This window comes from Buteo buteo, chromosome 18, assembly GCF_964188355.1.
Source record: "Buteo buteo chromosome 18, bButBut1.hap1.1, whole genome shotgun sequence".
NCBI classification, from domain to species: Eukaryota; Metazoa; Chordata; class Aves; order Accipitriformes; family Accipitridae; genus Buteo; species Buteo buteo.
Window position 1 is genome coordinate 28248319 of NC_134188.1, and position 12495 is coordinate 28260813.

A 12495-nucleotide genomic window follows, 5' to 3' on the forward strand; every position below is an offset into this window, starting at 1 on the left:
AAGTTGCATCCTCTAAGGAAAAATGAGTTGTGTAGAAGCTGCCACGGAGCTCAGCATTTGCCAGTTAGCTACACAAAGAGCATCTGAGTTGCCAAAGTAGTACTTAAAAAAGGGGAGGCTCTGCAGCAGTTCTTGACAAGTATTGATTTTTTTTTAATGGCTTCTACTGCATAGTAATATATTGTATGCTAGACAGTCAAGACTTGATCACTTGCCAGCATCTTAATTCTTCTCTTTACTACTTGGTAATATTGAATTTGCTAGGTCAGTAAAAAAATTTCAAAGTTCACAGCTAACCTGTAATTTTAGCTCAAATGAAAGTGCTATTTTTAACAATTAAAGCTTTTATAGGTAAAGCCCATGTTCCTGCTGTAATCTTCTAGTATTTATAAATCAAAGGATGAGCACCTCTGCATTTGTATAGAATTAGGCCATTGCTCTCGGTCAATTCCAGTTTAGAACTGAGTGTCTGAAGGTTTAGTTCTCCTAAAACAAAACTTCTGTTCTTTGTAAATACAGAAAGCTAGTAAGTTAGGGGTCTCTGGACTGAGGGGAGGGAGAGAAGAAGAAAGGTTGAAAAGGCACTAATATTTTAGTTCACAAAAATGTACATACCTTAGTAAGAAATGAAAGAGCAATTGTTAAAGGATAAGGGCTTAGTGGTAAGTTTTACATATTGCAAAATGTGAAAGTGACTGATTCAAATGAAAATGTGATGTTAATGCATTTCCCCCCCAGCCCATGCCCAGAATTTTTTTTGGGGGGGGAGGGTAAATGGAGTGAAGCAAGCTACAGCTATCAGTGCAAAGTCTCTAATTTAAGAATTCAGATATCTATGAACATGATTCAGGTGTTTGAGACCAAAAGTCATAGGTGATATTATGATCAAAAAGCAGATGAAAGAGGGTAAAGTGCAACAAGACCAGCCAGGACTCAAGGCTTCAGGAGAATGTGATAGGAAAGGGTTACAAAATGATGTCATTTGTAAGACAGTTTATACATTACAACAGCAGCACCCAGGTGGCTAGCTTAAAACTTGACTACAATAAAAGAAAACATTTTTTTTTTCATGCCAGAATGAAGAACAAGCAGATGACTGTGATAGGACATGCAAAGCTAGGCTAAAGGATGAAAGGGGCAGAGTATTAGAAATGCAGAATTCCCCCCACTCACTTGTGATATCATAAACAACAACTGCAACAGTGGAGTCACGAATGTAGCTAGGAATCAAGCTCCTGAACCGTTCTTGACCTGCTGTGTCCCATAATTGCAACCGTACCTAACAAAATCAGTCAAACAAGCAAGAAAAATAAGAAAAAGGTCAAACCCAGTGCAATATACCTACTTGTGATATCGTAAACTACTACAGCAGCAGCAGAGTCACGGATGTAACTGGGAATGAGGCTACGGAAACGTTCCTGACCCGCAGTATCCCACAGCTGCAACCTGATCTGTGGGTGGGAGAAAATTAAAAAAGCCAAACTGCCACTAAAAATAAAAGAGTAAATAAATTTTACTTTTTGAAAAAAGCTAAATAAAAATTATAAGCTCATGCAGGAGATGACTGGGGACTGGGAGCAGCAGCATACTGTCTCCTTTACAGCAATCTCTCCCAAGCACTAGCAGTAGCCAAACTGGTATATGTGCGCCTATCTCGGCTTTCCACCGTCTCTGCTTTTTAAAAAATGCTTCCCTTCCAAAAGGGGAGAAATAGAATTGCTCAGCTTTCAAACTGAGAGGACCAACAAGAAAACTAAGGCAAATGTTCACCTGCAGCTCTGCCTACACAAGATTTTCATGCTCTGCTGCTATCCTTCCTTAGGACTCAAGCATGTAACCTCCAGCATCCTGGAGGATGGTTGCTGGTGGAAGAATCAGACCACACACCATACTTCTCAAGGAAGAGCCTTCAGCGGCTGTCAAAGCACTGGAAAAGCTACTAATGTGAATTTTTCAAGGAGGATAAAATGCTAGTTATTACTCTATATTTAAGCTTTAGCCACACTGCAAAGTAACATGCACACAAATGAGGCTGAATGTCTCTTACCATCAAGGTTCTGAAAGAAAAGGCAAGATATACTAAAAGCAACATGTATGGCAAGATGTGCAAGGGCCAGTTTTGATATGGAAAGAACATCTCATCACTCAAGCACTTTCAATGCAATCACATTTATTGTGGGTTTATACAATACCATAAGCTTATGCAGCACTGCAGAATTTGCTTCTGCAAATAGCTCAATGGCTGAATTTCTTAATTAAGAATCTGAGCTCATTTTAAACCACAGGCTTGCTCCACAGAGGAGTGATTTCATTTCAGGAACTAGAACTGCACCAAGCTAAGGAACAAGTGTTATTTCTGGATTACTACTGAAGGCAACCTTCTTTTTAAACAAGTAATATTAAGCATATCTAGCTAGCTATTAACTGGCCAAGATCTGGCAATTTATATTTTATCTTTCCTTCTTGTGACATCAAAAACTGAAGGCGTTAAACATGGTCCCCTTCTCCAAATTCCCACCATTATGCACCCCTCAAACTATCTGTATCATCTCTTTCTTCAAAGAGGATGACACTATAGCACCTTCTCCCGCTTGCAAAATGGCACTCATGAGCCCTCCACAGATGAACCAAATGGTGATTTCCCGTTTCCCCAAACAGAGAAGGGAGCTGTCTCCACAGCCCTTGTCAGTCTGGAAGCAGCCGGTAGATGAAGACTCAGTCTGTACTTTCAAGTGATCTCAGAACTGTGGGCTGCACAATTACAACAGATGCTGATCCTCATTCCTACTGTACATGGAGAAGTGCAACAAAAATCTTACTCACTGTTCGATCCTCCAAATACATGGTTTTCGATAAGAAGTCAATGCCAATTGTTGCCTGTAAAAAAATGAAAAAAACCAACACCTCTTAAACAAAACATCAGAACAACTGTAGTGATTTTCAAGGGAGCAAGCATTACTGCCAGATCAGAATTCAGCACCTGTAGCACATCTGCAAGAAAAATATGCTGGTTTTCTTACTTTCAACATATAGCTTTACCTATGAATAAGATTCAATAAGCAGTTTCCTTAATATCCATAACCAGAACAATATCTTAAAGCACAAAAAGTTGTTAACCTTATGTCGTGGTTTAACCCCAGCCAGCAACTAAGCACCACGCAGCTGCTCACTTGCTCCCCCCCCATCCAGTGGGATGGGGGAGAAAATCGGCAAAAAGAAGTAAAACTCATGGGTTAAGAATGGTTTAATAGAACAGAAAAGAAGAAACTAATAATGATAATGATAACACTAATAAAATGACAACAGTAGTAATAAAAGGATTGGAATGTACAAACGATGCGCAGGGCAATTGCTCACCACCCGCCGACCGACACCCAGCTAGTCCCCAAGTGGTGATTCCCTGCCCCCACTTCCCAGTTCCTATACTAGATGGGACGTTCCATGGTATGGAATACACCGTTGGCCAGTTTGGGTCAGGTGCCCTGGCTGTGTCCTGTGCCAACTTCTTGTGCCTCTCCAGCTTTCTCGCTGGCTGGGGATGAGAAGCTGAAAAATCCTTGACTTCAGTCTAAACACTACTTAGCAACAACTGAAAATGTCAGTGTTATCAACATTCTTCGCATACTGAACTCAAAACATAGCACTGTACCAGCTACTAGGAAGACAGTTAACTCTATCCCAGCTGAAACCAGGACACCTTAACTTCAGTTTATGCATATTGACAGTTTAATCCATCCAGTAATATGGGTATCAGCAAGGATTTTTACGCATATGATCTCAGTTAGTGTCTATCAGCTGAACGAGGATATCTGGGCAAACTGTATTCTTCCTGACTGCCAAGTATCTTAACATATCTTAACTTTAAGCCTTTTTCATTAAGGCTAAGGTGGACATCTTCACATCTGCTGCAACACAAGGGCGCATGCACACACACAGCCCCCAACAATTACTAAAGCTCAGTTAATACTAAAGCTCACTGCAGCATACCTGCATCCAAGTTTCTAGACACTAGTGGGAGCTTTGTGTAGAACATCCTTGTATCTGTTTAAGAGAAAGAGCAAAGCACTACTATGCGCTATCAAGAGCTGCTTCTTAAAACACATGATCTTCACCCTGTTTTTCAAGGCTGCACAGTGAGGGTGAATCCAAGCTCTAGGAGTTCGTTTGCTGCAGGGATACAACCAAACTGACCTGTTGGGGCTATAAGGCCACCCTGGCTTCAGCAGGATGCTGAGCACCTCGAGCAGCTGCGCTGCTCAGCAACATCAATAGAGCCTGAAAAATGTTCCAAATAAATTTAAAAAGAAAAAAAGAGAAAAAAAACCTCAACAGGTAAGAGGTAAGTCACTCAGCTAAGGCAAAAAGACTTGATACAACCTATTCCCTGCTCTCCCCACACTGAAGCAGGTATTTCTAATGCAGAGTCTATTTTACTGTATATGCTCCATATTGTTAGACTGCTATTATGCCTTCACTATATAACCCCATAATTAATTCCTTGTATTCTGCCAGTTATTTTACGTGGTAGGAATAAAGAATAGAGCCAGCCAGCCCGCTTGCAAGCAATAGAGAAAAAACAGCTGCAAATGAATTAAAAGAGCAGAACTGAACAACTCAAACTGAATTCCCATTTGCAACTAAATAGAACACGCCAGAAAACAAACTTTCCTGGCTGGATCAGGACAGCAGATTTGCAGTACCAGAGATGCATACAGGAAAAATAAATAATGGTGGATCCCAAGACAGCTACCCAGTGATTTTTCACCTGTCATCAAGAACTGTGACATTGCTAGTTCAGAGAGATGATACTGAAACTCCAAGACGGATATGAGAAGCCACAAAAGACTAATGCAAAAACGTGCTTTCTTTCTGCTTTTGTTTTCCATTGTTTTGGTAGAGGGTACTCCTCAGAAGATTGCCTCAAAGATGCTTCTATTTCTCCTCATGTCTATCTGATTTTTCTTTACAGAAGAAAAACTACCAAACCCCTAAGATCTTACACCATATATACAAGTCAAGATCCCATTCTGGCTGACAAACTGCTGGAGACTCAGATTTTCTCTGCTCTCAGTAGGAGCTGGCACATCAGCTGCAAAGCCTGAAACCTGCCTCAGCTTGTACTTCATGCCATCCCTCCCACACAGCTGTACAGCAGCAAGGCTCTGAAGCTCACTCGCTGCCATAAGAAGTCTCTGTATGCCTGGTAGAAATGCAAGTGCCACACAGAAACACACTGGGTCAGTGAGATATCTGCACTTGGACACTCACTGCACGGGAAATGCAACAGAGCGGCCAAGCACAAAACCTATTTTAGACCTGGGCGATGAAAATATTTGTGCTAATCACATTGAAAAGAACATATGGCAGGTCTGTTACTTTCAAGCTGTAAAATGGCTCTTGACCTAAGCCCCCACAAGCTTTAAGTATTACAACGAGTAACTTACAGCCAGACGTATTTGCCTGCCTGTACTGTTCTGACCATATCATGATGATACAGAGAAGCAGCAGATGTCAAGGAGCGGATGCAGGCACTCTACATCCCACTTTTACTAAAATAGGTAACCTACAAAGAGGCATTTTGTCACAATTCTGACAGAAGGTGCAAAAAAACCTTGGGGGATCTTTACAGATAAGTTGTAAGGAAGAGCTGTGCAATGTATGAGTAGAGGAAAAGTCTGCTTACTGATGGGGAGAAATACATGGACATGAAACTAAGCTAATTACTTTAATTAAGGTGGAGGCAGGTTTAACCCACTTGTGGAACACTGTGCACCACATGGAACAAGCAGGAACTAGGCATGCTCTGAACATGCTGCGAGGTACTGTAAGTCCCAACTGCAAATTTAAAGAAGACAAGCAGCACAAAAAAAGCTGGAGAGGGCCACACTACAGATGGGGCCACGTACAAGAACACTTTTTAATCCATTTGTCTTTGCAACACTACTGTCTAATAAGGAACTGTTGCTACCCTATTTTATAGACTATACTTGCTGACACAGAATTACCCAAGACTATGCAAGGAAGCCTGAGGCAAAGCAAGAACCTGAATTATCTTTCAAGTCACTGGCCAGCGTTTCAACTGAACGCTGTCCTCCCTCTCCCGTCCTCCAAGAGGCTGAAGCTAAAGGGAAGCATGGCCTGTAATTCTCCTTTTGCATAACACACAGAGAATCATCACGCTTACCAACGTTGGTCTTTCATTATACATCACATACAGTGCCACAAAACAAGGAAAACCTTTCCCAGCATGTCCATGGAGAGGAATAACTCCTGGTAAAATATACACCACCAATGGCACAATTTTACTTCAGGTGTTTGGGTTTCCTGGACACAGTACAGCAAGTTCTTGTTTGATTCACAAATGCCGCTTTCATGAAAATAGCTTATTAATAAGCTACGGGGGCAACAGCTGAATTCCTCTTATCTAGCAGCAAGAAAAAGAAAGCTAATGCACAGCACAAATTTTATTAAACGGCAGCTTTCTATTTTTACCAACTGAACACAAAAAAAACTTGTTCAAATGATAGGTTGTGGCAGCTTTCAGAAAATATGCATTCAAAATTTATCAGAAATGTCCACAATGAGCAAATCATCCATCAACTAACCTACAGCTACAGTTAACCACGTACATGGTTTGATATGCATTATCATTCAAGTAACTTGGCTTTGAGAGGTGTCTATATAACCCTGGGCATCAAGAAATTTATTTTCTGGTTTGACACTAACATGTAGTGTGATTTTGGCCAAATTACTGGAGCTTTTATGACTCATTCTTTCTTCAAGCTATAGCAAAATAGGACATATCGCACTACGTCAGTCATGACTTCAGTAAAATAGAGGTCTTTGGATGAACGACACTGTACCAAGTACATTAACACCCAAACTAGGCACGCATCACTGATAGCTAAATTGAAGCCATCTTGTAAGCCCTTAAGATTTCTTACTGTTTTAAGTCCCACTCGTTCATTTTGCAATCATTTAGTATATTATGTCAGACCAGCTTCCCATGGAGACAACTATATTATCATGAAGCACGGAGGGTCAAACCTCTTCAAGAAAGAACTAGGACGCAAGCTCCGTAGAGAAAAGGAGCAGACCTGAAAGAAAAATACTGTGGGAAAAAAACAGATTAAATAAAAGAACTGCATTCACATGTCCATGTAATTACAGTGGGTAGAATTTGAAAGGATGTTTGCTCCCTTGGGAGCAATGATGTGTACTCTAGCCCTCCTACACCATAGAAGCTTTGCTTCTCCCATAGTTAAGTGAGAACTTGTATTTCATTCTACCCAACTTGCCTAGCAGCAGCAATGAGGAATTACTGAAGAGGCAGGAAGGAAATCATTAAGGGGTAAAGAGATTTAAACAAGATACTTGGATAGACACTAAGTAACAGAAGAGTCATAGCATTTTTCTTATTTTTTTTCCCATTACCTCCTCCTCCCACCCCCCTAAAAAACCCTTCACATTCATCAGGGAACAGATTTTTCTCAGCTTAGTGTATTCAGAACATCACCAACTGTAACCAAGTCATGAAACATGTTCTGCTTGGAAAAGACACACTTTATGAAACTAAAGTACTTCTATAGCTTGCCACCTTTTCAAGCTCATCCTAAATTCTGGGAGTGGGCAACAATGATTGCTCTCCTAGAGTTCAGAAAAATTAGCTTGCATCAACTTGAACTGACTTGTCATCAAACACAAAGCAGTGAGGGGGCTGCAGGGCCAACTGGAATAAAAGATAACCACTGCTTCAGCCCCAACCTTGCCAACCCAATCTTGTTTAAATAACAAATAAGCAAGCATAAATAAGCAGTCATAGGATGGGGACATGCATAACAACCAATTTTTTGGGTTTTGTTCCACCAGACAGCATAAAATAGTGTCCTAAAGCACACCCAGTCTTAGAATCCACTGCTTTCTGCTCCACAATTCCTTGTTCATCCCGCTGCAGAACCTCTTGCAGCTCAGCTTGCTTCTTTTAAAAAGAGCCAGGTACCTGTTACATTTTCCCCATGGAGGCATTAGATCCATGATGGTCTGGTAGCAAATGGTGAAAAAAAACCCTTGGTAGACTTAACAACTGCTATTACTTGAGTATACCTAAGAAGCCTATCCTTTCAAACCACAGCTCATCCTGCTGCAATTAGCAGATAAGCTACTCGAGCAGAATCCAACACCGACATGCCATTCTGAAACGTTATTAAAATACAAAGCTTAGAGTTTACAGTTAAGAATTTGGTCAGTGTACCAACTCTTATCCACTGCAATCGAATGGATTCTTCCTGCAATGGAAGACACAGCAACAGAGGGGCCTTACAGAAGACAGTAATATGGATTAATTTACCTGGTAGGTGTTGTCAAAGCTGTCATACATGAACCTGGTGATCAAGGATGTCTTCCCCACTAAAAGAAGAAAAAAAACCACAGATTCAAGGAACAATTTCTGTGCAAGTTTTAAGCAAGTGATTTAAAAATGGTTTCAGGAGGAGTTTTACTCTGTGTCCAACAGATCCACACTGTGCAATTAAACTTCCTAGAAGCAAAAGCGCAGTTATTTGACTTTACAATTGCAAAGTCACTAGTAGGCACATTTTTTCTGAAAAAGGTTGGTTCATGCATCATTCCTGAGCATCAGTTTTACTCTTAAATATTTGAGATTTGAGGCGAAAATTTAAATCATTCGATAGTTGCGGTTTCTACCAAGTCGTTCACAAATTTCAGTTGAACTAAATGAACAAATGTAATAGGTCTGACAACTCCTACAACAAATTATTATAAACAAGACAGCTCTTCTTGCTCATAAAACAAGGTAGCTATGTTGCTTTAAAATACATCTCACTGTGCATCTCCTCAATGTCACACTCTCCATATTTGTCACACAAATGGCAGTCCCTGCTGTAGTATCACGGTAGCATAAGACAAGATTGAAGAGCATCATTGTTGAGAGGCTTGTTTACCATCTGCCCACAATGCCTCCAGTCCTTATCACTCCATTAACTTCACCCTTCCTCTGACAACATATTCACTATACCTTTTTGTATAAGCAGGTTCATATGCTGTTAAAAATGCCGTTATCCACCCCAGCAATGGCTGCAGCTCGTGATGGGTATATTCACTTGGCTATTCAGCATTAGGAAGTCAGTCGGCACTGCAATCAGAAGGCGGCACTGCAGGATGTGCAGGCACACCTGATAGTCACAGAGACATAGGCGAAGCCTTTTTCATGCAGGCATTTGTGATGCTGCAGCTCCTCTGTAACTGCAACTCAGCTTGGCCAGATTAAATCACAAACTACGTCAAACTACGTCAAGATCTTCATTTCATAACTGAGATCTACATAAACTGTGTGTATCGTAACATTCCAGCCAGGTATCAGACTACTTTGTAATCTCATTTCCTTGAAAGACAAGTAACGTGAGGTTCATTTTAAAACACCCATCATCACAACAGTTACTTTCTCCTCCTGTAAGACCAATGATACAGCTAAGCTGGGACAAAGCCTAACTCATACTCCATGGACTTTTCCTACTCCATGCCACCTTCACCTAGAGGAGACCAGCAAGATATGCAGGAACTGGAACATCTCAAACCTGCCTTATTCCAATATATTTAAATACTCTTAATTGTAGGCAAATTATTTAGGAAAAAACTGAAGTTATTCAAGAATACATCACCTCCCACTGTTTTCTTCTAACCTCCTTGCAGCTGGAATTTGCCATCTCCCACTGGCAGGGGAGAAGAGCTCTATGACTTACATTAGCCGTCAAGCATTGCAGGTACACATAAAAGGCAGTTAGATGTGCACAAGCCAAAGCTTGTGTTCTTCAAATAAGCTTCCAGAGATGTTAGTTCTCTGCAAGGGTGACGATCAAGACAGTAGGGAAATTTAAGCCATGATTTTGGGGGTGGGGTTGTTGGGAGTTTGGTTTTTTGGGGGGGGGGCAGGGGCACTAGGGTTGTTTGTTGGGTTTTTTTTTTAAATCTTAGTATGAAACTTTCAACAAAATCTCCAGTATCATACTTAAGCAACATTTTAATCCATCTGCAAACTTCAGTTAACTCTGTAAAAGTGCTAAACTAACAGGAATCCAGCCTTTGACAAAAAGATTTTCCCAAGTCAAAATCTGAATTCCTGTGTGAATTTTTAACATATTCTGCTTCATAGGCATAATCAGGTTTCCCACAAAATTAAAAAGTTGCCTTTGCAAAGGCAGAGCAAACATGCCCTTTGGTGAGTAGGTTTTCAGAAGCAACACATCTCACATGGGCAGGATTCCTGAATCCCTTATTCAAATTTGTCCCAGGACACCACAGATGTGTTGAACAGCAGCACAAACTGGTGCAGGGCAAACAGCCATGGGCTGCGAGAGGAGCAGGGTTTCTCTCCAGACCCAGCAACAGTGACAATCCTCGAGACAGCAGTGAGCAAATCCAATACCTTCTCACTGCAGCACACACTATAAATCCCAGTAATGGGTCTGCAGCACCACGAACAAGCTGGCTTTTTCTCATGTGGCCACTGATGTAAACAGTTAAATTTAATTCTTCAGAGGTGCAAGGGGATGTAATCAAAGCCATGAAATAATTTGCTTTGGTAAGTCACAACCCCTGAAGAGCATTAAAGTCTTCTGGCAAGTCATTTCCCTTCCCACTATACACTGAGATGTCTTGGAGGGAGTCTGCCTAGAAACCACAAAATCTGAAAAGATTTTCTATTTCATAGTCCTGGAGCTCCCCAACCCTACCTTCACTCATTTCACAAAAAGAGGGGAGAAATAAGGTGCCGCTTGGCTTGCTTACATTTAAATATCTGCTTCAACCAACATTTGGATAGTGTCTTAATGCACTTCAGTTCCAATATATTTCTTCTCCAAACAGACCAAGGTTTTCTTTACATAGTATGTCAACAGGCACCAGATCAAGTAAGTATTAATACCAACTGCTTACAATTTTAATTCCACCATAACTACTGAAGCATCACCATTTCTCCTTTAAAAAAAAAGACTTGCTTTAAAAATCCTGGCAGAAGTAAAAGCCCACAATTCCCACTGTATCTATAATTAAAAGTCAGTGAATCTTCTCTTCAGAAATTCACAAGTTTAGATTATATAAACAGACACCTTGTCCAGAGGGTTAAAAGCTTTAAATATTCCCTCTTTAAAAGAGCCACTCCTAATACCTAACACCATCTCACCTCTCCCCAGCCTCCCCACACACACCACTCTGCCTGCCAATGGCAGAAACTATTCCCCAGCCCTACAAAAAATAGCCGGATGAATCACCTTAGGATTCATATACCATCTGTTGCACACTAAAGTGATGCAGATGCATATGCTGATTCTCCTGTGGAAGCCATGCTGCTATAAGCTCTGTTTCAGAGAGCTTCAATAGAGAATGAAAACACACAGAAATTAATCTATTGTCAATTATGTTGATCACATTTCTCCCATACGGAGGCACAGCACAGGCCCCTCGGCTAGTCATAGCTAAAGCACTGTCACACATGATTTTGTGAGTACACCGAGTACTTAAATGTGCTAACTGTATTTATGACGGACCTAACACAACAGTTGCAAACTAAATTCCCAGTGAGGATAATCCCTTACATAGGGAAACCTCATCATGCAGCTAGCACACCACAACCCGCAGAAAGAAAGAGCTGATCTCTTCCCCCTCCCTTGGCAGAGCAACAAGGAAGGGCCATTGAGCGATATTTCACCATTTCCTTTTGGAGCTGAGCCCCTGAGTTCTTGGATGAGTTTTCTTTTTACATCAGTTTTTATTCAGAATGGTCATAACGGAGTTTTAAGCCCCTGTGCATGACTTCAAAAATAAATAAAAATAATAGTAAAGAACATTGCCAAAAAAGAACCAATTTATTGACTGAGGATCTGCAGGAGAGTTTGAATCCCATTCTGTTACATATTTTCACTTGCTTTCTTTTGTCTTGCTGGCTGTATGTTTATCAAATTCACAGAAAGCATTAATTTGGGAGTGATTGCAAGCAAGTTAGAGGACAGAATCAGAATTCAAAATAATCTTGAAAAAAGCAGAAGTGAACTTGAGAGGAAAATGAAGCTCAGCAGGGAGAAGTAGCACAAGGTAATACACACAGACAAGAACAACTGGCTGCTTAAAACACAGATTGCAAACAACTGGGTAAGCAATCTGGGGGTTATAACCAAAGGAAGCAGATAAGACAGTCAAGGCTTCAGCCTTGCTTCATTAAGCAGGTTTTTTTTAATCTAGTGGGTTAATTTAATCTCTTGGAAAAATTTCAACACAAAAATATGTCCAGGGCAGCATTAATCAGTAATGCAGTAGCATACAACATCCTTTAGGCCAAAACATTTCTGGTATGCTGCTGGGACAAAAGAAAAACAACATGTTAACATTATCCTTGGAGGAATAAAGGTGGGGGAGGAAATGCTGCGAATGAGGTTTTACCGCAGTGCACAGCTTTGGCTGGAGCAGCAAAGGGAGTTCTACCGG

At 40.8% G+C, this 12495-nt stretch overlaps 1 protein-coding gene across 5 annotated transcripts in view; it reads right to left on the reverse strand.

The window, feature by feature from the left end:
* Positions 1 to 12495, reverse strand: part of RAB6A (RAB6A, member RAS oncogene family) — a 64310-nt gene that overhangs the window by 16936 nt on the left and 34879 nt on the right. For 2 of the 5 annotated variants that reach the window (XM_075050279.1, XM_075050281.1), the window contains exons 2-4: positions 8348 to 8406; positions 2824 to 2877; positions 1346 to 1451 (exon numbers count right to left, since the gene is read on the reverse strand). In XM_075050279.1, coding sequence (XP_074906380.1) covers positions 1346 to 1451; positions 2824 to 2877; positions 8348 to 8377 — 190 coding nt within the window. In that variant the 5' untranslated portion in view covers positions 8378 to 8406. Of the gene's footprint in view, positions 1 to 1173; positions 1280 to 1334; positions 1452 to 2823; positions 2878 to 8347; positions 8407 to 12495 lie in introns of all 5 variants that reach the window. The other 3 variants (XM_075050280.1, XM_075050282.1, XM_075050283.1) reach the window with 2 other exon arrangements.